The 27,055-nt window shown below is 41.9% G+C and overlaps 2 protein-coding genes across 6 annotated transcripts; one reads left to right on the forward strand and one right to left on the reverse strand.

Annotated features, from left to right (window-relative positions):
• The first annotated feature begins 1,183 nt into the window (after window positions 1-1,183).
• LOC103711491 (protein TOPLESS-like) lies at window positions 1,184-26,829 on the forward strand. Of its 3 annotated transcripts, none has more exons than XM_017843891.3 (25): window positions 1,185-1,743; window positions 1,856-2,035; window positions 2,109-2,222; window positions 2,386-2,544; window positions 2,658-2,820; window positions 2,938-3,064; window positions 3,622-3,737; window positions 3,957-4,116; window positions 4,226-4,335; window positions 4,421-4,493; window positions 4,645-4,718; window positions 4,859-4,954; window positions 5,024-5,119; window positions 5,282-5,409; window positions 5,543-5,777; window positions 5,866-6,021; window positions 6,118-6,216; window positions 6,367-6,513; window positions 24,425-24,535; window positions 24,617-24,796; window positions 24,892-25,020; window positions 25,122-25,217; window positions 25,373-25,561; window positions 25,817-25,974; window positions 26,060-26,829. In XM_017843891.3, the coding sequence occupies exons 1-25, from the start codon at window positions 1,664-1,666 to the stop codon at window positions 26,208-26,210; spliced, it is 3,327 nt and encodes a 1,108-aa protein (XP_017699380.1). In that variant the 5' UTR covers window positions 1,185-1,663; the 3' UTR covers window positions 26,211-26,829. The 3 variants fall into 3 exon arrangements, with proteins under 3 accessions (XP_017699382.1, XP_017699380.1, XP_017699381.1); XM_017843892.3 differs by having other exon boundaries at window positions 4,424-4,493; XM_017843893.3 differs by lacking the exon at window positions 6,367-6,513 and having other exon boundaries at window positions 1,184-1,743.
• LOC120111834 lies at window positions 12,955-16,365 on the reverse strand. 3 transcript variants are annotated; one of them, XM_039129762.1, is made up of 3 exons: window positions 14,544-14,812; window positions 14,337-14,467; window positions 12,955-14,258 (listed from the first exon to the last, which is right to left on the reverse strand). In XM_039129762.1, the coding sequence occupies exons 1-3, from the start codon at window positions 14,791-14,793 to the stop codon at window positions 14,130-14,132; spliced, it is 510 nt and encodes a 169-aa protein (XP_038985690.1). In that variant the 5' UTR covers window positions 14,794-14,812; the 3' UTR covers window positions 12,955-14,129. The 3 variants fall into 3 exon arrangements, with proteins under 3 accessions (XP_038985690.1, XP_038985684.1, XP_038985686.1); XM_039129756.1 differs by having other exon boundaries at window positions 12,955-14,467; window positions 14,544-16,365; XM_039129758.1 differs by having other exon boundaries at window positions 14,337-16,365.
• Window positions 26,830-27,055: the final 226 nt, after the last annotated feature.

Genomic DNA, 27,055 nt, shown 5'->3' on the forward strand with positions numbered 1-27,055 from the left:
GAAGGGTATATATTAGAAAAAATCTAATAAAAAATTAGATACTCCAAGCTATTTATCCAAATGGTTCATAAACCAATGTTACATCTCATAAAAATCCTTAGAAATCACTATGATTGCTGCCTAAAGATGGCGACGGGTTAGATAAGCCATTAGCCGTACCCGCCTCATACTTGTCTAGTGATGGGATAGGATAGGATAGGTGGGGTGGGTAGAGATAGACTATGAGTTGGATGGATTAGAACGAATAAAATTGTAAATTTTTTTTCGTACTAAAATCAAATAAATAAATAAATATAAAGATAAATTTTAATGCTTCAGATAATATAGAACAAAAGAAGAGTTGAAAATATGGAATGCAGCAAACCAAATCTTTATATATATATATTTAATTGAGTGAAGCAACAACAGCACAGCATGAAAAATAGATTTATAAAGAATTATATATACTCTGAATAGATTTAAAATGAATTTTATCATATCCCTATCTACTCCGGAATCTCTCTAAATTGGATAAAATCTGCGCCATAGGTTAAGATCAGATGGTTCATCCGAAGAGCCAGCGCAAATTGCCATCCTATTGCTGTGCGTCATCTCGTGCCACGTCAAACGGCAAGTTGGTACATCAACGGGACCGCAAAGTACCGCTGTGGGTCCCGCATTTGACGTGCTGCCAGGAATCAAGGGTCCTTCTCGGGCCTTTCCCTCGGGTCCCGTCACACTCCCCGAAGCATACATAATCCGATCCGTACACCATCTCTCTTTACGCAGCTATCGGGTACTACTATGCGAACACTGCGAGAGGAAAACATAGAGAAACAAACAAACCCCAACCGCATTGCACGTACGTTGCCCCTCGCCGGCCTCGGTCGGTCTTGCCTCTTTTCTTCCACCTCGCCCCCGCCTGCAGCCCAAACTCAGTCCCAATTTAAAGGCTCCATCGGCAGCGTCGCGGGAATATTGGCGCTTCGTACCACCGACCATGGGAATAGGACGAGTCCTCTGTGCTCCAATGTGCCTTGCAAAAACAATCCCAAGAAGGGGCGAAGATCTCAAATACCGATCGAGATCGCCTGACGTCAGCCCTAGTTTTCAAGTCATAAATGCGGGACCCACAGAAGCGGGAGTATCTTACTGTTTTTCTTTTATGGAGAGTTATCGGCGGTGATTCGGGGTTGATTCGGCAACAATGAGTTCTCACCCGAAACATCCCGAAACCCTCAGCACCACGATAGCGTTTCTGATAGTTTCTTCGCGTTTGGAGATTGATTTGCGCGCACCAGTGATAAGCCACTGGTCATTTCAAGAAATAAGCTCGCGGGCATATCAGCGGTCAGTTTCAATCTGCGTGCGTATATAAAGAAGTCCTGACCTCGCTCCTCCATGGCCTTTTTCGTCCCTCGTTCTTGTTTGTTAGCCTCCGATATACCCCCGTCCCCCCACCTCTCTCTCGCTCTCTCTCGTTCCCTCAAGAAAAAACCTCTTCAGCCGCTCCTCGACAGAGACTTTTCGCCACCATCGATCCACGGAGATCGAGCCCGGTCAGATTCGTGGCCCCCCCAGAGGCGGCGGCGCGCCCCCGATCTGCAGGCCCGCTGGCCACCGGAGGCTCTCCGACGACCCCCCCCCCCCCCCGCCACCGTGAGAGGAGGCGCCGCCGGGCGCCATGTCGGGCATCGGCCGCGACCTCATGTTTCTCATCCTCCAGTACTTAGAGGAGGAAAAGTTGAAGGATACCGTCCACAAGTATGGAATCCAACAAATCCCCCTCTCCCTTTTCATTATCCATCGTATCTCTGTTTGCATGCCTTTCTTTTGTTCCTTTTCTTGATCGGTGTTCTTGTTCGTATTACGGAAGACTGGAGCAGGAGTCGGGGCTTTTCTTCAACATGAGTTACTTCGAGGAGACCGTACTCGCCGGGGACTGGGAGGAGGTGGAGAGGTACCTGTCGGGGTTTACGAAGTTCGATGATAATCGGTACTCGATGAGGGTCTTCTTTGAGATCCGAAAGCAGAAGTATCTCGAGGCCCTTGACAGGTAACCCTCTTTGCTAGCTCTATTTTCAATGCTTCCATTGCTTTCCTTTTATGTATTATTTGTACGTTCACAGGCATGATAAGGGCAAGGCACTAGACATCCTGATCAAGGATCTGAAGGTGTTCTCGGCAGTCGGTAAAGACATTGTTAAGGAACTTACTCTACTCCTTTCTTTGGAGAACTTCAGGTATTGTGATTGAATCGAAGAATGGGGTATTTTGATCTTCAAGTCGTAAACTGCGTCTTAAAATTTGGCGCGTTTTCTTGATCTTGAGCGAGAATTGAAGTATTGGAGGTCCTAATCTTGATGTTGCGAACTACATTATTATTTGTTTTTTTGTTAATTTAAGGGAGAACGATCGACTATCTGAGTATGGAGATATCCAGCCGGAAAGGGCGCTGATGCTGGCAGAGCTCAAGAAGTTGATTGAGGTGAATCCCCTATTCCTTAACAAGTTGCAGTTTCCTCCCATCAATAAATCAAGACTTCGCACCCTCATTAACCAAAGGTATGAATTCGTCCGGGGAGAAAGAAAGAAATCTTTAGTTTTATGTGTTTTCTTGTTTTAGTATCTTCTGGGATTTCTGATCTTCTCTCTGGCCATATTGTGTTCTTTTGCAGTTTAAACTGGCAACATCAGCTCTGCAAGAACCCTAGTCCAAACGCTGATATTAAGACCCTTTTCGTTGACCATTCTTGTTCCCAACCAAATGATGCGCCTGTGCCGTCTCCATCCCCTCCGCTTGTGAATGTCATGCCAAAACTCGAAGCATTTCCCCAACTGGTGAGTGGCAGCAGCTGACTTAGCCATTCGCGAACTGATTGTTTGCAGTCTAGTTTCAGGTCGAATGCCTTGAGTAAGCCATTCAATAACTTGATGTGTTTATTCATTTTCATTCAGCCATTTCAGCAAGCTGCAGCAGCTCTGCCAACATCCTTTGCAGGTTGGATGGCTAACGCTAGGTCCCACCCTGCATTCTTTGGTGCCCCCGTTGGTGATCTAGCAGCTCCTCCTCGTGCACATTCTCGTGAGTATTTCCTTTTGCTTTTTAAGAAGATCTACTCCAGCAGTTCCTCTTTCTAGGCCTGTCATGATCAAAATACCACACCTGTCTTTTGGCATGCAAGCATTGGGTTCACCCTGTAAATCATATTCAACCACCATTCTCCCTGTGCTTTAAGACGATCAGTTCCCTTTCTTTTGTACTCTGTTAATTGTTAAATCCAGCTATATCTTACAAAGTTGGATGATTGCAATGATAAAGAACTACAATGTTTTCTATGTGTCTCTTAAATATGCAACTCTTACTATAGATATGATGCTGATTTCTACCTATCAAGATGTTTTCAATTTGCTCAGTTGACCATGTATTATTGACCTAGTTGTTTCAGTTAGCAGTTTGGTCCTGTCATTTAGAATTGTTTAACCCTCTATCTTATCTTCGTAGATCGGTTTTTGTGAAGTACTTGGCCCATATATTATTGGGCTGTTTTATTTAGATGGTGCTTGCATACACTTGCATACGACTTTCTTTTGGCCAAATTATCTATTATATGCATTAATTTTTTTTGTTCATCTTGGTAGATTGTCTCTTGAAGCGTCCTTTGACTCCCCCAAACGGAAATCCTGCTCTGGATTATCACACGGCAGATTCAGGATATGTGATAAAGAGACAGCGTCCTATGGGAATCTATGAGGAGGTTTGTTTTTTCTTCTCAATTTTCTTTTGATTTTTATTCCCTTTCCGTGCAATGTTTCTGTCTGTGAAAGTGCTGGGTTTGTGCTGTCTTTTGCACTTGTAATCTGCAAACTTTTTCTTTCTTTTCTGGGTTTTAAGTTGATAAAATTTGTAGATACATTATAAGTTTTTGCAATTCTTCAGGACACATGAAATGTTTCTATTACAATTGTCTTTGCAGGTTGGCCTGCCTGCTGCTCATTTGCCTATTGGATCCTCTGGCATCGCACAGAGCCAGCATGCCCTTGATGAGTTGCCCAGGACTGTTGCAATGACTCTAAATCAGGGTTCTGCTGTCATGAGCATGGATTTTCATCCTGCTCAACCAACTATTCTTTTAGGTTAGAAAACAGGTTTCTTTAGTATCTTTCCATTTTTCACCAAGGAAGGTTTTTCCTCAGAGTTCATATAGGTTCAGCATTGAGTTTGACTGTCAACTTTTGTCTCCAGTTGGAACAATTACTGGTGAAATCTCACTGTGGAATGTAGCTTCTGGGGAGAGGATTGCTCATAGAAGTTTCAGAGTTTGGGATCTCCGAACATGCTCAGCCTCCTTTCAGGTATTCCAGTTTGCCCGTAGATTCTGATTTCGTAATATATTCATGAAATCTCCATTTTCATTCTCGCTTTGGTTTTAATTATAAGCAGACAGCTCTAGCCAAGGATCCCACTGTATCTGTTAACCGTGTGATATGGAACTTTGATGGTACTCAATTCGGTATGTTCAAAAAGAAAACTGGTCTTTCTATAGATTATAATTCAATAGTTTATGCCATATAACGAGCAGTATGTGTAAAGCAAGGATGAACAACCTCATAAACTATTTCTGGTGTTTGTAAAATTTCGATTGTCATGCTTTGCACTTGCAGGTGTTGCATACTCCCAACATCTTGTGCATTTGTTTACATACAATGGCCGTGATGGCATATCAAACCATCTAGAGGTAATATTTACCAGCTAATTGTGTTTCTTTACACGCTCCCGAGTTTGAATTCAATTATACTGGCGAATCTTTAATCATACGAGCCATTATATTTTTCTGATGCCTCAAGGGATTTTTTCAAAACTTATGTGACTTTTCAGATTGAAGCACATGTTGGTGGAGTTAATGATGCTGCCTACTCTCAACCTAAGAGACAAGTGTGCATTGTGACCGGTGGAGAAGACAAGATCATCAAGGTTACACCAATCTTGTTGACAAGTTAGTTAGTATTGATGCTTTCATTATTAACAACTATCTAACTTCAGGTATGGGAGGCTGCTACTGGTGTGCTTCAGCATACTTTCGAAGGTCACGAAGCACCTGTGTACTCCATATATCCACATTTTAAAGAAAATATTCCGGTAACATGCTTTTCAGAATTTGTATACTTATATTACTATCTTATTTTAAGCAATCTAAAAGCCTTAAGCTGACAATTCCTTGTTCACCTCAATACTTGTGTTGAAAGTCTTTTCAGGGCTTTTATAAGTTCATTAGATTCTTCCATTTCTTTTTTTTTTCAGTTCATCTTTTCGACTTCTCTTGATGGGAAGATTAAAGCATGGCTGTATGATAATATGGGCGAAAGAGTTGATTATACAGCACCTGGTCAATGGTGCACTACTTTGGCTTATAGTGCTGATGGAACAAGGTTGGCGTGATGATCACTTCCCTTATTTTTCTGTGGCTTGCTTGATATTTGTGATAACAAGATGTCCTTCAATTTTAATAATAGTTCTCACAGTTTTTTTTTTAATATAATGATGGTCCGTGGACACAATAAGGCTGTTTTCTTGTGGGACTGGCAAGGATTTAAGGCCCTATATTGTTGAATGGAATGAATCTGAAGGGACGATAAAGCGGACATATCATGGTTTACGCAACCAAGTTATGGGTGAGGTAAAATTTGATACAATAAAAAATCGGTTCTTAGCTGCTGGAGATGAGTATATGGTCAAGTTTTGGCACATGGACAACACCAACTTACTGACAACCACTGATGCGGATGGTGGTTTACCGGTAACTAGTCTAATAGCTGTCCTTATACTTTCTCCTTATCATGTTGGCGACAGGTCATGATTTACTGAATACAACCTTATGTTTCTAGGCATCACCACATATCCAATTTAACAAGGATGGGGCCTTGCTGGCCGTCTCAGCAAAGAACAACCGTATTAAAATTTTAGCAAATGCTTCTGGTCAGCTGCTGCTTTCCTTGGCCGCCAGATCAGCTTCTGAGTCCATTCCAAAGGAGATTTACTTAGTAACATATTTATGTTTTAATTTGCATGGTTTCTCCTTATTTTGATTGTACAAGCCATATTTGATCATCAATTCTAGTCATTTGATTGTGGTGCAGGAACCGGCCATTAGACCATTGGGAAGTGTCAGTGCAATGGCTGGAACTAGTGCTTCAGTTGCTGATAGAGGTGCTCCTGTGACAACTGTTGTTGCATGGGTAATATGAAGTTTATAGTTGTAGTATGTGCCTTGGTGTTAATAGATCCCATTTTCTTTCAAAAATAAATTTGGTTTTTGACTATTTGCTATTAGATTGCTTAGATTATGAGGATTATTTTATGCATATTTACTTTCAAATTTACAATAGAATGAGGAGAGTCAGAGTTTGGAGGAGGTGAAACCGAGGATAATTGATGAATCAATTGAGAAATCTAAGATTTGGAAGTTGGCCGAAATCAATGAACCATCTCAGTGCCGTTCTCTGAGGCTTCCAGATAGTTTGGTAGCAGCTAAGGTAAGAATGTTGAACTAGTGCAGCAATTTGGGAATGAAGCTACCACTACTGATTTAGCAGCACAATAAGCATATGTTTCATGTGACCCTTTAATAGGATAGCCTTTGGATGTTGCTTATTTTCCTTTTTTTTTGTGTTAATCCATCTGGCATGATGCTTTATGACAAATATTCATTGATTTGATGACTTCTATACATTTTAGTCAGCTTCTTTTGTTTTTGATGTAAAATCTATTTGAACTGAAATTGCAGAAGTGATATTTTAGTTTTTCTTTTTTCTTTATATAGTAATGTGCTTTGTTTTATTCTAATACATTTTATTTGGAAAATGGAGTTATATGCATCCCGATGGAGGAGTTTATACTGCTATTGTTTCACCTTGGCATTTAATGCACTATAGTACTCTCTTAGACTCAATCCGGGACTCTCTTTTCCCACATGCTAGATTTGTTTATTTTTTTGGGTGCAAATAGATCTCTAATATAGAATTCTGCGAGCATTGTAGTGCTCCTCAACAAATCAAGTTTTGACTTAAGCTCTCAGAGGCAGGGTCTGCTGAACCAGTCGGTTCCTGTACCGCACTGGTACCGGCCAGCATCGGTACGGTACCGCCATAGAATTCAGTTTTGACCCCAAAGGCTTCTTGCCCGTACCGGTGCGAACCGGTCCGGTTTGAACTGATACAAGCCTGGTACCGGCACCGGGGAAGAAGAAAGGAAGAAGAGGAAAGAAGACGAAGAAAGAAGACGAAGAAGAGGAAAAAGAGGAAGAAAAAGAGAAGAAGCCTATCTATCACATCGGGCCTCGGGCTGACCTCCTCCCTCGGGCCGACGAGGATCACCCGTCTTGCTCGTGGTTCCGGCCCCTTCTTTGCTTGTGGAAGAAGGGGGAAAGAGAAGAGAAGAGAGGAGGAGAGAGGGGAAGAAAGGAGAGGAAGAGTGTTCGGGAAGGAGGAAGAAGAAGGGAAGGGAAAAAAAAGAAAAGAAAAAAAAATGGGCGTCTGTGCGCAGGGCAATGCGCTCGCGTGCGAGGCAGCCCGCCCACGCGCGATTCCACACGCAGGGAACCTTGCCCGCCCGCGGTTTTCCTCGCGGGGTCGCGAGCCTATGCGGCATCGCGCGCAAGCGCGAGCCTATGCGGCCCCGCCCACTCTATGGCTAAAATGCGGACACGAATTTTTTTTTTTTTGCTGTTGGCCGGTTCGGTACCAATCCCCACCGGTACGTCAGTTCGGTCGGTTCCGCGTACCTTGCTCAGAGGATACCGGACATAACTGAAACTGTTTCAGAATTTGTATAATCACTACATGGTGCAAGTACATATTCTCATTGTACAATATGTGTACCTTAATTAAATGCTTAATTGAGTATGACACATTTTTCTATTCTGGCCCAAAAATTACAACATCCACTCAGACAATTTTTGTTGTTGTGTCCCCTTTCTAGAAGTGCTTGGCCATTTGAAACATAGATTTAGGGCATTGATTGGGATCTACTAGTAAAATTCTTTTATGGGGTAATAGAAAAAAACTAACGTCAAATAAATCATTTTGTTATCCATTTTATGGCCACTAGGTCATCGACATGTCCTATGCCCTAATTACTAAAATAGCTACAAAAACAAATCCTAGTCTCCAAGTCTTGATCCTGAAGCTGCTTGCTAGGGAGGCTTCGATTTCTACAACAGTTTGTTGTTCTTCTTGGTGTAGTTCCTGGTATATTACTTTGGAAATATTTTCCTTGCCTAGTATGGTAGATCAATTGTTTAGTAAAATAACTCAACTACTTCTCTCCCAAAAGTCAATAACCTTTCAGGGGATTGGTTGGGTTGTCGATGCTGGTTTATGTGCTCATGGTTTTCACATCAAATAGGAAGATATTAAAATCATTGTGCTCTTCTTTCAAGTGCCTATAACACAATTGAGTGGTCAAACACCATATCAAATTAGAGTTGGGTATGTTCCCTTGCATGTTAGCACATTATAGGAGTAACTCGAGGGTGGCATTTTCTAAATCAGACATGCCAACCCACCCAAACTTGTCAAACTAAATGGCTCTTGATGAGTGGTTTTCATAGTTGGATCAGGCTTGGATGCTTCAGACCAAGGTCCGCCATACTGACCGTACCGATGGGCACCGGTACCGGTTGGAACCGATACCAAACCGGCCAACAGAACAGCGAAGTCCGCGGATGCGAAAAAAAATAAGGCACGGACGCTTTAAATGCCACAGTGGCATCAAATGGCCCACGCGGGCTGCCCCGCATGGGCACACTGCCTCGCGCGGGGAACTGCGCGCGGGTGCAATTTCTTGCTGGGGAATCGGCCGCGAGCGCAGTTCCCTGACCGGAGAATGTGCGTGGGCGCGAGCTGGGTGCACGATTCTCTGCTCGCACTCGCGCAGAGAACCTGGCGCGGACGCGTTCCCAGCTTGGAGAACCCCGCGCGGGTGCGGTTCCCAGCTTTGGGAACTGCTTCTGAAGAACAGCGTGCGAATGCGATTCCCAGCTCGCGCCACCGCACTGGTATCGGGCTTGTACCGGTGCAAATCGGACCAGTTCGCACCGGTACGAAGGTGGAACCGCTTCGGGGCCGAAACCGTTTTTTAAGGCTGTACCGGACCGGTCAGAGGCGGTACTGGTTCGGTACGGGCTGAACGGGCCGGTACGGGCCAGTTCAGCAGACCTTACTTTAGACTAACTATGTCATAAATCTATCAGGTTTATATTTTAGCCCCCAGACTTGATGAGTATATGTGGGTTGAACAAACCCAACTGAACAAACCCTTAAGATCCATTCCTACGCCTTAGGATAGTGGTAGTAGTGTGACAGGCCATGACCTAGTTAAGGTTTAGTTTGTCCACAAGCAATATTAAGAGAAAAAAAGAAGTATACTAAAGAGAAAAATAGCAGCCAGCAGGGACAACCTGTTTTGGATTTAACATATTTCCTTCTCCCACCTTATTTCTTTTCCTCACTTCATCACTGTAATTAGATTTCTAACCTTAGGTCTCTTCTTTTTAGCTTTTCATAGTTGGCGAGTCCTAATTAGGTTGATGGGTTGGTTATGGAACAATATAAATAGATGGGTGTGTATGGGTTCAAGCTTCTTTTCCCTGCCCGAGCCACACCTGACTTAACCCGAGCCAGTGGCACCTGTAGATTAGTTTCACTTCCTAGATGCATGAACTTGGTCGAAATTATGATCTAAATAATCCCAAAGAAGGATGTGTAGTTGGTGGATGCTCGATTATGACCAAGCTATGATTAGCAAAATCATCAAGAGTTAGTTTTTGAGTTTTGATGGCCCAATTTGAATATGTTGAATGATTTGCAATGTCTTTAAGTTTTGTCTGCGACCTTTAAGAGAGAGCAGATATTATTGACGTGGGATTTGACTAGTAGATGGGCATGATACTGTTATGTGAGTGGTTCTTGATGTCCTTTGCATAGTAAATGCATAGGCCATGTTCATGAATCATGATGGTACTGGATATTTTCCTATTTACAAGTTGATTAAAATTGATGTGCATTTGGAGGTAATAACTAAAATTAGTTTAGCCATGCCTGCTAAATGTAAAGAGAGAGTGTTATTGTAATTCAAAGAGACATTTCTTGACAAACAATTGGATATTCTTTATGTTTGCATCATTGGCTGGAGCAAAGGTGGAATACAAAGAGGTGAAGGTCCACTTGGAAGTTTCCATGGCTTGACCTCGTTATGAAGATTCATCGTCAACTTTCAATATCATATGCAAGCCTATGTATGAGTGTATATTGCTTTTTTGGGGGTACTTCTAAGTAAGGCACATGTTAAAGAGGAAAATAAACATGTTTTATGGGTTTGCATGATCGATGAAAGGATGGTTGGTCTAGAAAAATATCATAAGCTTGCAGTGCTTTTGTATGATTTGGGATGTGCACCAGCTCAGGAAATTTTCTTTTAATCTGAAATGATTTCTTATTCTTCTGTAGAAAATTCGCAAAGAAAAAATATCTATACAATGGGGCAATCGTCATCATGACCTCGAGGCAAATCCTCAAGACTACTTCAAATTGGAAGGGAAAGGTTGAAAGAAGTGAATGAGGAGAGGGATCACAAACTTTAAGGATTCCATGCTGTTAGATGGCTGAGATTTAAAGCTATATAGGAGAGGCAGAGAGGGAGAATAGGAGGAGAACAAATGCTAATAGATAAGGGCATCGGGCCATGTTTTTAACTTTTTCTTCTATTCTTTCTTTCCTAGGCGCCTGGAAGAGGCTAGATGTTCCTTTATTTTCACCATGATAAGAGCAGCTGTATGTTACCTTATTGTTAGCAGAGGGTAGATCCTGATAAGTTGGCTGTCAATTCTACTGATAATTGAAATGAGTTGTGGCCTCCAAAACTTAAGAACTTGGACTAACACTGCAAAAAAAGGTTCATCTAAGGTCCTAAATAGTAGGCCTCCATCAAGTAGAAACCTATTTCTTGCAAAATGACCATCCGAAGACATGTAGAATGAACTCTATAGAACCTGAAAGTGTAGCAAAACTGAAACTATGCTGGTAAACTCTAAATAACACCAAAAATAGTCAAAAAATTAAATACTAAAATTCGAATAAGTCAAACCTGGAACTGAGATTAGGTGAATCTAAACCTATACATAGGCTGCATCAAAATTAGCTGGACTCGAAATTGAGGCATTTCAGGTGCATGTTGGTGCTTAAATATTCTAGATAGGGGCGAGCAAAACTAGGCCAAGATGCTTGCCTATCGCCTAGATTTTGATTTCAATGTATCATGTTGAATCGTGTAGTTTTAATTTAATCCCAGAAATTCAAAGACATTTCTATGCACGGTAAGTTGAACCGATACCATGCCCCAATTATCGGTTTGCTACCGGTTCGGTGCCGTACTGACTCATAGTACGGATTGGCATGCCGATTTCGGATCGGCATACCATTTTTTAATTTTTTAATTTTTTTAAAAAAATAATGATGTTTTATAAATTTTTAGATTTTAATGATGTTTTATGAAAATTTTGAGTGATTTAAACATTAAGTTTTCTTTGTTGAAGTGTTTTGATATTCTTTACTGCATTGTTTCTTTTTTGCATATTTTTTCTTTATAAAATGACTATAATTTTAATGATAAATATAATTAAACTGTCATAAAAAAATAATAAAATATAGAACAAAAAGCTAATTTAAAATTTTAAATACATACCAACATCTAAAATCTTATTGAGTGGCGATTTTTCTCATAAACGTCGAGCTCATCTTCATATCCAGGGGGCTCAACCCAATGCTCCATCCACATAGCCCTCGGCTCTTGTAAGCTTGTCGGCCTGTCATAAGGTACATATCGTATGTGATAGTGAGTCATCAGCCTGATACTATGGCCATGGAGCGATCTATTTGAATATGCTGGTAGTACATTTCGACCTATAAGGATATTAGCCACTGGAGGATGACGTGTCTGAAGCACTATAAAAAAAGTAGCCGACACCATATCCATAGGATCTCGTATAGGATTCCAAACTTGCTATATCGAGGGATCCTACCCCACATACTACGTCATCGTATCCACCATGACCTCGAGGATCCATCTTCTGTATGCATTCGTATCCTCGTGGTTTCTTGGTTGTATGGTATGAGTGAATTGGGACTCTCCTAAGAATTGAATCCCATCTTGGGGCTATGAGCCATACTCGATGGTCTGACCTTCATGGCCACCAAATGCATCAGCATTGCTACTCTCATATGACTGTGAGGGCTCCCTGCTATCTGAATCTGACTCCACTCTTTCCAACGAGGCCTTGCCTTTACTTTTCTTCTCATCTACTTTTTTTCTTATCCTACGCCGCTTTGGCTTTGCTGTGATGATTGACCATCCCTCCCGACTAATTGGACTTGGAAGTGTGGCGGCCTCGTATGAGCATCTCTCAATCAAATCACTAGAAGGATGTCTCGGATATGGAATCATCTGACGATCTGATCCCCACTGACTCCTTTGCTTGATCTACTGGATGTGAGCATAGGTGTTACCAAGGTTCGCGGTACCGATCGTACCGACGTACCGGTCGGCTCCGGTATCGGTACGGTACCGTTGCCGAACCGAGCCAAACCGAGCCGAACCGATACCGTACCGATAGGGTACATTTAGCGACCCATCGTCGTTTTTTTTTTTTTTGGAGTTTTTTGGATGTTTTTATGTTTAGGTTTAAGGTTAAAACTAGATGATGCAACTTATTACTTCCAAATGATTCAAATAATGAGATGAAGAACATAAAAAAATTTCAAATTAAGATACAATCAATTACATACGTTTAAATCACTCTCGAATATCTAAAATCGGGTCGAATGGCGATGCTTCTCGTCAATATCTGGATCATCAGCATAATATGGAGGCAGATCAACCCACTCCTCTAACCAAGCGGCATTGTAGTCTTGTATGCTCAATCCTCGAGGAATGCGCGTTGGATCATAAGAACTCTCGGATCTCTCGCTGAAGCTCTGGCTCTGAGAGGTGTCTTGATAAGGGGCCCATCCGAATATGCCGGCACTAAAATCCGATCCGTAAGATCCTCCGGGCTGCGCAGGATAGTAGCTACCGGAAGATGACTCTGATGCACCATATCCATAGGCTGGCTGAGGCCGCGGATAATATGAAGACTCGGAACTTGATACATCAATGGATTCGACTCCATATGGAAGGTCATCTGCAGCTGCATCCTGGCCTCTTGAACGACCTCGAGGAGCTCTTCTTCGATATGCAATGGTATCTGACCGGCCTATATCAGACGGCCTACCGTGGTCCGTATCTTGTGTAGCATGTGTAAACTGAGACTCACCGGTGTATCGAAAACCTCCCTCCGGCTGTGTCTCATAACTAGTACCATACTGTCCTCCACTTCCTCCATGGCTAGTAGATCCATCACCACCAGAATCTTCATCGCTGCTGGTCCAAGTCTCCTCCTCGACACTCTCCATTGGGGCCCTTTCCTTTCCTTTTCTTGTTTGTTGGGATTGACGCCCTCCTGATCGAGTCGACTGGGTAGTAGAGCGTCCTCGTCCTCGTCCTCGCATGAGAGGATCATCTCTCTGAACGGGAGCATCGGACCAGTCATGCGGTGACTGGCTCCCCTCTAGCCACGTCATATCAGCTGTAGGAGTGCGTGGAATGTTGCGCTCAGCCCATTGCTGTGGATCGACCATAGCCTCGGTGGCTATGATACTGGCTGGTCGTCGAGGTGATCCCGGCTCATCAAGCTCGGGCTTCTGCTGCTGGGCCGCAAGCCAGTCGAGCATAGGATTATCATCATCATCTGTAAAAGTTCTATAGATGGGATCTGCATGCTTGAGCTCCACTTCCTCTTGAATGCATTTTAGCCTCAACCGTAGATTGTAGTGCACATAAACTAAGTCGTTGAGGCGCTTTTGTGTCAAACGGTTCCTTTGTTTGCTGTGGATGAGGCCGAAGGTGGACCAGTTGCGCTCACAGCCAGTCGAGGAGACCGTTTGGGAGAGAATCCGGATAGCTATCCGCTTAAGATTTTTTGCGGATCCGCCAAAATGAATCCACCATTCAGCTGCAAAAATATTGAAGATAATTACATTTTATATATATGATGGCCTCATAGTTGAAGATAATTCAGATGCAAAAATGTCTTGCAGATTTGTATTGTACCTGGATTCATAGTTGTCTTGCTCACGACAGCTGGTCGCTGTCCAAAGCTGTGGCTACCCTCTCTAAATAATTTGGTCTGTGGAAAGAAGCTTGTTGTAGTATGTCAATAATATAAGATCTGATATATTTACATATGTTACTAAATCATAGTTACCTCTTCTATACATAACGCGGCGACTTCTGGATCAGGCTCCATCTTATAAATAACATTACGCAGAGCATGAAGAAGTTCATCATCCATACCAATTCCACTCTCGTACTGAAACCGGGGATTCAGATAGTATGCTGCACATAGATGACACCATCTTAGTATAACTATACAAATATATCAATCAGTATAATTATCAATATTATCGCTTACCTGCTAGATGCAATTCCCTACCCATTTGGGCTCCCCACCGCCGCTCAATGATGTCGATGTACTCCTGGGCATGGGCTACATCTGCCTCCATGATCTGAGCCTTTGCCTTCTCCATTATGTGATACAAAAAGCCCATCTGGGGATACCTCTCGCTATCCACGGCCCGCAGCACTTCATATAATGGTTTGATAGCCTTGACTATCACATTGGCCCGCTGCCAGAATGACTGCCTGCTTACCAAGTCTTCCATCCTGCTTCCTTCAGTGTCGGCCTAGGCATATCTACTTTTCTGCCACTCGGGACTGACAAACATCTGACGTAGGGCTCCTTTCTTCTCGATAAGGCTATCAAGTGCAATGTAATTCGTAGCAAACCGTGTGACTCCTGGTCTAAGAATTTCTCCCCCTGCATACCTTCTCATTAATGAAAGAACCCAAGTATGGCTATAAATATACCTGGTGATGCGTTGAGCTATCTCCACCGTATGTTGCACCCTACGGATCTTTCCAATATCCATCAGGATGAGGTCAATGCAATGTGCAGCACATGGGGTCCAGAAAATTTGTGGTCGCCGCTCCATCAAGACCTGCCCGGCCAACTTATATTGCGGTCCGTTATCAGTGACGACCTGCACGATATTCTCCTCTCCAATCTGATCAATCACCTCCTCCATAAGTCTGAGGATGTATGAGGCGTTGTGCACCTTATCCGAAGCATCAACTGACTTGTGGAAGAAGATCTTCGTATCACAGTATGTCAGAAAGTTGATGATGGCCCGCTTTGTCGGACCGGTCCAACCATCACACATCAGAGTGAGCCCATATGTGGGCCACTTGCTTTTATATGAACCAATCCAATTCTCTAGCTCTTTCTTATTGTTGTCAAGAAGCTCACCGTAGATGTCCCTCGGACCTGGAGGATCAACACCGGGACCGGCAGTCTGTATGGCAGAAATGGCAGACTTGTAGTATGTATTGTCTGCAGCATTTGCTGGAATGTGGCTGAAGTGGAACCAGGATCCAATAGCTTGCCACATATCCTTCTTCTTCTCCTTCTTCCACATTGTGTCTACTCTTTGCTGCTTCGAATCTCTTCTGGGGAAGGCATGCGGATCTACATCATGGATTGACGCACCTGGTGGAATTCCTCCGGAAGACTTCTTTCGGCTACGAAAACCACCCAGGATAGATGCAATCCGGCTACGTCCTCTGCCCTCGCCCTCCCTGACTGATGTTGTCCTTTGAAACTCTGGATCTTGTCTGCTTCCACCAGAACCGGCGCCCGACTCAAAAAACGAGGGCCCAAATCGAGCCCGATGCCTCGCCACCTCCTCCTGCTGCCATCGATCATCCAGACTCGCCCGCATGGCAGCCTGGATCTGTGCCTCCTCCTCATCTGGACCCTCGGCCTCCTGTGACTCCATCAAGTGATAGGAAGGTGCTTCTGCAGCTTGGCGTTCCACCTCCGCTTTCTGCTTGGCAGCCCTCTCCTTGGCTGCTTTGATCTCAGCGAGGTTTTTCCTCATCAGCTGACGGATGGTCGGTGGGCACTCCGAGCATGCAGATATCTCACGAGAATTACCGGCTAAGTGCTGCTTTAATCTGGTTACTCCTCCTCCTTTGAAGCACTTGTGGCAATAATTACACTGAAACTGGTGACGTTCATCGAGCATCTTCCCATGCTCCCAGCCAATATTACGCTCTTGGGGTTGCCCTCTCCTTGATGGCTCCATTCCTACGACCACATTAATTTTTTTCAATTTTTATTTTTTTGTAATTAAAAATTAATTTTTAAATTTATTAATTAAATTATAAATTATATAAATTCTGTAAAAAAAATAGTTAATGTCATTGAATCATTGAATCATTTCCTAATTTTTGGCAATTAAATTAAATTATATATCAACAACATATAAAAATTTCAAAACGAAATGGAATCATTGAATCATTTCCTAATTTTTGGCAATTTTTGACTTAATTTTTTTAAGCAATTTAAATGAAATATTAAAAAAACAATGTAGGGGAATTTTACCTTATTTTGTTTTTGCTGGATTTTTCTTCAAGAAAAACGACGCTCTCCGACCTTTCTAATTTTTTTTCATGCCTTTGTCTTTTCCTTTCTCTTCTTTTCCTCCTTTCTCTTTGCCTTTCCTTCACTTAAGCTGATGCACTTGTGGCTTCAGCCTTCAGCATTCGGTTGGCTTTTATAGCCAACCGTTGGGTCACTGTGGCACTTTGAAAAGTGCCACTGTGAGCCACAGCGCGGCACTTTCGAAGTGCCGCGCGAAGTGCCGCACAAAGCGGCACTTTTGGTCGCATTGCCGCACAAAGCGGCAATTTAAACCTCCCGCTTTCAAAGTGCCGCATAAAACGGCACTTTGAAAGCTCAAAGTGCCGCACAAAACGGCACTTTGAAAGTGCCACTGTGGCACTTTGAAAGTGCCTGAAAGTGCCACACTGTGGCACTTTGAAAGTGCCACAGTGGCACTTTCAAAGTGCCTCTGCCAGAGGCATTTTGAACCAGCGCTGTGGCACTATCATAGTGCCACAGCGCTGGCACCTCATTGCCAGCACCGAACCGGTGCGAACCGGCTCGGTTCGCACTGGTTCGATCATGTACCGGTGCGAACCGAGCGGTTCGCACCGGTTCGAGCATGTACCGGTGCGAACCGCCTCGGTTCGCACCGGTATGGTGCTCGAAACCATCGGTTCCGACCCATATTGGGTCGGAACCGATTTACACACTGGAACCGGACCAGTTCCAGTCGGTACCGGTCAACCGACCGTTCGGGCTGAACCGACCGGTACAGGTCGGTTCAGCAGACCCTGGGTGTTACATTATGCCCATTGCTCCACATTCATCCTAGCCTCGCCATCTACAATGCTAGCTGGTTGTGGAAGCGATCCTGGTTCATCAAGCTCTGGATCTCACTGCTGGCCCTTAAGCCAACCAATCATCGGATCCTCATCATCCGGTACAAAATCATTATGGAGCGGATCGTTATACTTTAGCTCCACTTCCTCCTTGATATACTTTGGCTCAACCTTAGATTGTAGTGCATGTAGAAGAGATCGTTGAGGCATTTATGTATGAGAAGGTTCCTTTGTCTGCTACGGATCAGGGCAAATGTGGATTAGTTGCACTCATGGCTACTAGAGAGCACCTTTTGTGAGAGGATTTGGATAGCAAGCCGTCTAAGGTGTTGGGTTGACCCCCTAAAATGAAGCCACTACTCGGCTGCAGGAAAGCATTGAGCAAAATTACATATAAGATGGTGGTAACTATAAAATATCAAGCAACCACCTATTAGCTATTGTTCATATATGATATACCTAGATTCATTCTGATACTATCTTTGTTGAGTACAAATTCTCATTCACCGAAGCTGTGGAAGCCCTTCCTGGATAGTTTTGTTTGTACAAAAATGACATTGCCCGTGATGTTATAATATGTTGAATACATTTAAAATTATGGAAGACATATTTCCATCTAAATTAACTAACTTTCTCAAGATACTGTGCTGCGACATCTGTATCAGGCTCCATCTTGTATATCATATCATGCAGGACGGACAAAAGTTCCTCATCTATTGCAATGTTAAGGATGCTATACTAGATCTTCAGGTTCAAGTAGCAAGCTGCCAATACAATTCGCAATTGTTTTAGTATGACAAGATGAACTAGAAGACTAGACAATAAGCAACTATTTTAAATTTTTAATGCATATTCTTGTCTACTAGATGCAACTCCCTACCTATTTGGTAGTCCCATCTCTGCTCAATGATGTCTATGTACTCATAGGCATTCACTAGATTTGCTCAGCTGATCTATTCTTTACTAACTATCATATGACAAAGAAAGCCCATCTACGGGTATCTCTCATAGTCCACGGCCTGAAGCATGGCGTATAAAGGCTTGATAGCCTTCACAACCATCTCGGCCCGCATCGAAAACTACTGGCTCGTCACCATGGCCCCCATGTGGCTCCTTTTAGTTCTATCCCTCGCATATCTGCTCTCCTTCCACTCAACACCGATGAAATCGGGCATAGGCCTACTTTCCTCTCAAGAAGGCTTCTCAAGATGCAATATAATAAATGGCAAATCGTGTAACGCCTAGCCTCAATATTACTCCTGCAATGAACTTCCTTGGCAGAGCAAGGACCCATGTGTTATTTTCAATAAATCTGATGATAGAGACTGGGTTGTCTTCACGACCTTCCTGACCTTGCAAATCTTCCCGATATCGATAAGCATAAGGTTGATGCAGTGTACAGCATATGGTGTTCTGAAAATGTGGAGCTGCCTCTCCAACAACTCACTGGCATCCTGATACTATGGCCCATTATCAGTGACCACCTACAAGTTGTTATGCTCTCCCACATGATCTATCACATCCTCTATAAGTTTCAATATATACTGTGCATCATACATCTTATCTGAAGCATCAATTGACTTATGGAAGAAGATCTTCATGCCACAATAAGTCGGAAAATTGATCTTCGCCTGCTGGAAATGAGACTTGGATTGACATATATCCTTGATGTGGGTACACATGGTACAAAATAAACATTTTAATTAAATGTTATGTGATTGATAGGTGTTTTGGTAATAGCGTTAACTGTGAATTAAATTTCGTGTGATCCACAGGTGCTTTGGTATTACTAGGTCATGGATTAAGCAAAGAGGGAGGGAGGCTACTTGTATTGAACCATCTCTGTAAAATAGGTGAAAAGGTGCAAGATTATTTTTGACTGTTGCAGGTTGAATGTTTAACGGGATTAGCATTTCTTGTCTCTTGGGAGAAGGAATCAAGCATATGAGTTTGTTGGCCAAGGTTTTAGATGGATTGGACCTATGTTGAACCACATGGATACAAAAAATCCAAGTCTCCTATGGGTCTAGGCTAACATTTTCTTTGTCCAATGTCTAACTTTGGGTCTGAGTTAACTCTAGCTAAGGCCTTTGATTAGGAGGAAATTCATGAAAAGAGAGGGGGAGGGGGTGGCAGCATCAGTGATAGATAAATGGGGAAGAGGGGCATGAGAGGATCTACCCAACTTCCAAGCTTGGGAAAACTAGATCGATCTACTTTTGACCAAAAGAATATCGTTACAAGAAGAGTCAAAGAGGTGTTCCATTTTGAAAGTTGAAGCCTGACTAACTATGATAAGGCAATGGAGGGGACTTTGAGATCTATAAAATTAAGCTTATGTTGGGAAAGGAGAGGAGAGGAGAGCAGTAGGGAAGAAATGAAGTAGATGGAGATGGCAAAGAGGAGAGCTCATAGTTGCGATAAAGAAGAGAAATGGTGTGACTAGTAGGGTTTTGATTTTTAGGATGGTGTTTTAGCACCATTAGGTGTAAAATAGGTTAAATCCTGATTGTATTATCATACTAAAGTCAAACTCATGTAAGTCTAGGTCTGACCTTGCTATCTTCTAGGCCCTGATCCATGGTTCTAGTCCAACCCATCAGATGTTGCTTACAATCCATATCCAGTTTTTTAGGCCGTGCTCTGCAAATTTGGGTTAGATCCAAGTCCATTAAAAATTTCTGCATGGACCCCTGATATTCCGAAGATGTTGGACAACAGGCCACGGTGGAAGGCATAGTCATGAGAAAACAATTGAGCTAAGAAGGGTATTCTTAAAGGTATTTCCTCTTTGCCTCAATGATGTAACATATTCCAGATCATGACCACGGCTAGCTGCTTGCCTTTTGAGGGTATAAATTTCACTTGGTTGTTAAGCTATTATATTACCTACAGAACAAATCCAAAATTCTAGGAGGAACCTGATCTGCAAGTTTGTGCAGTTGGCCATGTCAGCAAAGTCCACCTTTCCAAGCAAAAATAATGAAAATATCACTTAGCTTTTTGGTGGAGATCCTTCAATCTACAACATTTGCTAAGTAATAAGAGTATCCCCCATTAAGTTCATCTAAATATTGTCATTGATGTTAGAACAACATTTTCTTCAACCAGCTTGACAAAGTTCTGGTGAAGATGGATTGAGATGTTGAGTACTACTGGGAGGAAAAGAAATTCACTCATAACTCTCAAGAAATTAGAAATGTAAGATATCATTCCAAATTGTTTGTCTCTCACTAGAGGTTCTCGGAGATAGGTTTTTACTTTGGTGGTGTCAAACTAGCGCCCAATGTCATTATAGGATCAAAATTGAGTCTTAAGTCATAGAGGCATTTGGATTAGATTGAACCATGGATCAAATTGTGAATCATAAGCTTTTGTTCATTTTTGTTGCAAAAAATACATAAAATATGATTTTTTTGAAAAAATGAATTAATTGTAAAGTAATTGAATAAATAATCTAAGACAAAGTATAATTCCACTATTATAAGGCTGTACATAGCCTGTGCAATGAACAAACATCATGTCTAAATATTGAAGATGCTTAGGAAGAAAGAATTATATCCTTTAACAGATTGCCGGAACACGAAGACCACATGCTTTTAACTTCATGAATTCCAAAAGTTTTGCATCTTTAGTTTTCCGAACTTGAAAACAGTATCTAGATTGCTTGTTTTATGTTTTCAAGCCCTGTTATTTAAAAATAAATAATTCTAAAAGCCCATAACTTGTATAAATCATAGAAATGGATTTCTTATTTGCTTAAGTATAACTGACATGATCAAATTGGATCTTATGATTTGAGGGACCCTATAATCCAAAACATAGATCTGAATTTTACAGACCTCTTTTATTCCAATTCAAGGATGAGATCCATATTGTTTAGAGCAAGGTTCACAAAAGTGGTACCGGAGCTTCTACCAGCTGGCAACCGGTTTGGTATGGTATTGGGATGTACTATTCCAAGTTGAGGTATACTGGAGACTAAAGATTAGGAGGAGAGGAGAGAGGAAGAAACCTTAAACCTAACCCTAACCATAGAAGGAGAAGAACTAAGGGAGAGAGAAGATGAAGGGGAGAGAAGGAGAAGGAGAGGGGGGAGAGCAACGAGAGGGGGGGGAGAGAGAGAGGCGTACCAAAGGAGAAGCATTGGCATCAATCGAAGGTGACAGCATTAACGTTGATTGAGGATCCAAGAATCATGCAGAATCAAGGGAGAGGGCCTTGGCATCAGTCGAGGGAGAGAATATATGAACCGTTGATCGAGGAAGAGGGCATAGGTGTTGATGTCCATTGATATGGAGATTGTTGGGAGAGAGAGGTTGCTGGGAGAGAGAGAAGAATCGAGAGCGAGGGAGAAATGAAGAGAAGCTTCAAGAGGCTATTCGGTCGTTTCATATATTTAGAAAAGGGATTGAACCAAAGGGCCAAACCATGCTAATTACCGGCTGGTCCAGTTTGGTATGCCCCGAACCACTCAGTTTGGCATGGTTCAGATCATGTATAGTTAGATTCTGAAAACAATGCATATAATCATCCCTCTTTTTTGTTTCTCTCTGATGTCTCTTATTGAGGGGAAAAATTTTATCATTATGTCAAGAGTGGTAAGATGTAGGTCTAAAGACATAAGAATACAGGCGTACAAGGAGAATTGTGGTTTTATGTTGTTTGCTTTAGGAAAAGATTAACATCTTGCAGGTAGTCTTTGTTGGGACCTCACACTAAGTTTGAAATGAATAGGCCATATCTTTCCTATATAATTTATTCATAAAACAACATAGAATATTGACACAAGTTATTGTATAAATATGAACTATCTTGCATGCCTACATCTATATATAGTTGTGCATGCACACATATATACATTTGGTTATATAATTAATCAAATGTGTCTTTAGAGAGATCTTCCAAGATTCCATGGAACTGGGAATAATATAACAAGAAAGCCGAGTTCATATATAAAATCATGCTCAGTGATTGACACTTATGTCCTTTACCTGGGTTTAGTTGTATGCAAGGTATTTCGAACTGGTACCGGTAGACGTATCGGTGGCCTACTAGACTGGTTCATCGTTTTCAGTACCATTTCGGTGCCGGGCCCGTACGGAAAGCCCCAACTGGAGTTGGAGAAGACGAGGTGAAAAAGAGAGCGAGCGAGGGAGGGAGGGAGGAGATGCCTCTGCCGTCTGTGGAGGGCAGCGGGGGCGTGGCAGAGGCCGCAAAAAAAAATGGGATTTTTTAAGTGAAGTCGGCAAGTCGCTTGCCGACTTCACTTAAAAAACTTTAAATTTCTTTCCCACGGCTGCGTCCCCTATTTTGAAAGAAACAGGAGACGTGGTCGCGGCCTCGGCCTCTGCCCCCTGGGCTCCGCGAGCGGCGGAGCCCTCTCTTTCTTCCTCCCTCCCCCGCTCGCTCTCTCCTTCTCTTCTTCTTCCCCGGCTCCGGCTGGGTTCTCTCGGTACGGGCCCGGTACCATTTTCCACGGCTGTACTGGACCGGTACGGTACGTGCTGAACCGGCTGGTTCAGCATACCATGGTTATATGATTCAGAAAGTTGGGCCTATATTTGATCCGAAGCTTGACCTGCTCACCATAATTGATGGCCGACTTAAAAGCCAAGTAACTCATATCCACCACATGGTGAGAATTTAGCAATATAAAGAAAAATTCAAGACTGGAAAAATACAATAAAGCAAGGTATGCCATACCAGTCCGAACCGGACAGTACGGAACATACCATACGATATCGGATCGGTACTGGTACCCAATATTGGTGGCATACCGACACTTGGTACACTAAAAAAAACTCCGCACCTTACCATATCGACATTGTGCTAGTGTGGCACCGATACAAGGTCCGAGACAGCGAACCTTGCAATAAAGAACTATTCACTATCAGTATTCAACCTACCTACCAAACTAATGGGTGAATCAATTGCACCAGCTAGTTCAGCTTATTATGTTAAGTAAATCTGGTTGGGTTTTTAATTTTCCTCCAAGTGATGGTTGGCTAACAATTAAAATTTATATCCTTTGTGCTTTCACGTGTTTTGGGAAGACGAAAGATTGAAAAAAATTGAAAGAGAAAAAATTGTGTAAAAGAAGAAAATAGATGTACAACAAAATTATAAGGGCAGCTGATTATTTTGGCAAGGATGTGGTTTGGTTCTTATATAGTTCTTATACATTCCTTGTCATGTTGAACTTAATTCTCATGTAATAAAGTTTCAGTCTGAAGAATTAAGATATTATCATAGGGCTTTTAGTGATGAATGAGATATGATTAAACTATTAAAATATGCAAGGATATAAGATGAGAAGCTTCAAAGATGAGTGTTAAGTTTGATATGCAGTTAACTAGGAAGTGCAGAAGTATGCCTTTCACATTACACTGAGCTTATAGTGGTTGCATAACCTGTTATTATGGCTTGGCTTTGTTAAGACCATGAAATGACCTGGATATGAGGGGGATTGGTTTTCTGCATTTTGACAGAAAAGGAGTGTAGTAGAAACATAATAGCCTACATAAGAGAATTTATAGCTTCTTGTTATTATGATAAAGTTAGCCCCTTTTTGGCGCAACAGTAATATGTTCTCAGGTTGATGGTGGTATCCTTTTTGAATTTGGTTCCTCAAATGTGGATAAGATTGCTAAGAGGTAAATGTGCAACCACCTCATCTAGAGCACTCTAAAATGGTCAAGATTGCTACCCAAGAGTAAGAAATCCTTGTAGGAGATGCAAAATCTCATGTAGAATAAATACACACTATGTATACAATATTATTGTGGTATATATGCAGGTCAGGTCACCATTTATAACATATCAAAAGTTGTTACTCTTAAAAAAGTCATATATTTTGAAGAGGACATGTCAATAGTTTCGTTTTGTTTATGCGATTATCTCTTCAAGGTTCGCAGATATCATTTTTCTTATGGAGAATAAATAATTCATGTCCTCAGAAGCAGGTTGCCGTTTAGGGTTCTCACGTATCCTAATGGTCCCCTATAGGTACCCAGATTGATTTATACGAATTCAGGACATGCTATATTGGCACTGACATCAAATGCTGTTCACAAATTATGGAAATGGCAGGAGACTGACAGAAATACTCCTTGGAAGGTTCTGAATTTTGGCTGCTGTTACTTATACATAATGTCCTTTTCTGAAACCTTAAAGTATCTAGATGCTTGGATTTTCCAGGCAACAACAAGCATACCACCACAGCTGTGGCAACCTTCAAGCGGTATACTAATGACTAATGAGATTGGTGATGCAAGGACAGAAGAAATTGTTCATTGCCTTGCTCTGTCAAAGAATGATTCATATGCTGTGTCTGCATCAGGTGGAAAAATTTCCCTTTTCAATATGGTGACATTTAAGGTAATGTGCATCATGCTTATGTCTTTATGTTGCTCTTTTATTGTCACTTGATCTACTTGTTGGTGCTTATAAAGCATGTATTTCATATATTGCAGACAGTGACAACCATCATGCACCCTTCTCCAGCAGCCACTTTTCTTGCTTTTCATCCACAAGACAATAACATCATTGCCATAGGCATGGAAGATTCCACAATCCAAATCTACAATGTCCGCATTGATGAGGTTGTGCTCATTTTTTGAATTGAAAACTTGCTTGCTGATAACAGTAACTAGATTATATTGTTATTGTTGTTCTTGCTGTTATTTCAAACACTCTGTTACAGGTAAAAAGCAATCTCAGAGGGCACCAGAAGAGAATTACCGGTCTTGCCTTTTCTAACATGCTAAATATACTAGTCTCATCAGGAGCAGATGCTCAGGTATGTTGGACAACGAAAAGAATCTCAAACTCATTCACGTTGTAGATAACATCCAACACTAAAGATCTCTCAATTGCAATGAATACCTTTCTAGGCTTATACAGTTTTGTGAAAAACAAATAACTTCTGTGTTTTCTTTTGATTTTTTTCCCCAGTTGTGCATATGGGCAGCAGATGGATGGGAGAAACAATCTAATAAATTTTTACAGATACCTAGTGGACGAATGTCAGGTCCTCTTTCAAAAACAGAAGTCCAGTTTCACAATGATCAGCTCCAACTATTGGTTGTCCATGATACACAGCTAGCAATATATGATGCAGGAAAATTGGAATGCCTTAAACAGGTGAGTTGGTCATCGCTTCCCAGTAGTAGTACTTGCACAGCCCATCTGTCCATGTTGCATATTCATGGATGAGAATTTTGTTGTGTGAACATGTACTTCCTTTCACGTGTAAATTTTGCATCACATTTGCAGCAGTTTTTATGTTCCATGTATGCAGAAGAATTGCCTTTCTTAGATATGATTCTGTCAATGCCTTTGCATATGTTGATCTACTAATTGCAAAGCTTCTTTCTTATTCTACTACTATTTCAACAGTGGGTACCCCGTGATGGAATAATTACGCATGCAACATATTCATGCGATAGCCAGATGATATATGCAAGTTTTGTGGATGGAAGCGTGAGTATCTTTACAGCAGACCTTCGATTGAGGTGTCGAATTAGCCCGTCAGCCTATCTGAATGCCCAACCCAGGTACCTTTGTGTTTACTAATGGGTGCTTGACTGGATGTATACCTTCTGCCCAGTTTCTCTGAACTACTCTACGTGTTGTTTTCAGCTCAAATTTATATCCACTCGTCATTGCTGCCCATCCTTCTGAACCCAACCAGTTTGCGCTGGGGCTGACTGATGGAGGTGTCCTAGTACTGGAGCCTTTAGAATCAGAAGGGAAATGGGGAACTGCACTTCCAGCAGAAAATGGTGTTTGATTAAGTGCTAGCTCCAGCCAGGTTGTGAGAAATTCTGCTCAAGATCAATCATCAGAGCGATGATAAATGCCAAGAGCATTAGCAACTGACAGATTTTCTTTTTCTTGTCGTTGCGCTTAAACATCTGGAAGTTGAAGTTTCCTCAACTTGTCAGATACATGGATCACCTGAAGGGTGAAGACAGACTGCAGTTGACACAAATTGCGGCTAAGTTACTCAAGGCACATAACCATTCTCCGGTAAGAGAAATGACTGTCATGAACAAAGGTTAAACCGAAACAGAAAAATAGAATAGAGATGGGAAAGAGGGAAACCTGAGAGGTCTGGACTTGGTTATTTTGTTTTAGGTCTAGCATCCCTCCCCTAGTCAAGTGTTAGATATGGGTAGAGATAAGTTTGTTTAGAAATCTTTTGTTTTGTTTTTGTTTTTTTTCTGGCAGATTGAAGTTCAGTTTTACATTGTATGGATGTGTATTTGTCCAAAATTTTCATTCAAGTGTGCATGTTACTGACCTTTTTTCCTTGGTTTCTCTGGATTTCTGTATGATATGATGCAAATGTTAGAAACACTCTTCAGAAATTCTTTATTTGAAACAGGATACCTTGATTAGTTTAAAAATCACATAAATCAACAGCTTGCCTTATCCTCTATTTCTTTTCCCCTCCCTCCTGAGATCGTTTACAGTTTAATTTCTTCACAGCAGCCGATCCTTTGTCTAAGGTACCGGGGATGACCAAATTTTCTGGACTTGTAACTTGCTTGAGCAGAAGTTTGGTGTACAAGTCGGTTGCTGATATAATTACGCAAGGATGCCGTCAGTTTCTTCCGTTCTTTGGATTTGATT

Source organism: Phoenix dactylifera, chromosome 1, assembly GCF_009389715.1.
Source record: "Phoenix dactylifera cultivar Barhee BC4 chromosome 1, palm_55x_up_171113_PBpolish2nd_filt_p, whole genome shotgun sequence".
NCBI classification, from domain to species: domain Eukaryota; kingdom Viridiplantae; phylum Streptophyta; class Magnoliopsida; order Arecales; family Arecaceae; genus Phoenix; species Phoenix dactylifera.

Excerpts from the sequence above, each read along its gene's own strand:
- LOC103711491 (XM_017843891.3), top strand. The coding sequence starts at position 1,664 with ATGTCGGGCATCGGCCGCGACCTCATGTTTCTCATCCTCCAGTACTTA. Across the intron at positions 6,022-6,117 it reads TTCCAAAGGAGATTTACTTA|GAACCGGCCATTAGACCATT; the intron begins GTAACATATTTA and ends ATTGTGGTGCAG. Across the intron at positions 6,217-6,366 it reads TGACAACTGTTGTTGCATGG|AATGAGGAGAGTCAGAGTTT; the intron begins GTAATATGAAGT and ends AATTTACAATAG.
- LOC120111834 (XM_039129756.1), bottom strand. The coding sequence starts at position 16,275 with ATGGAGCCATCAAGGAGAGGGCAACCCCAAGAGCGTAATATTGGCTGG.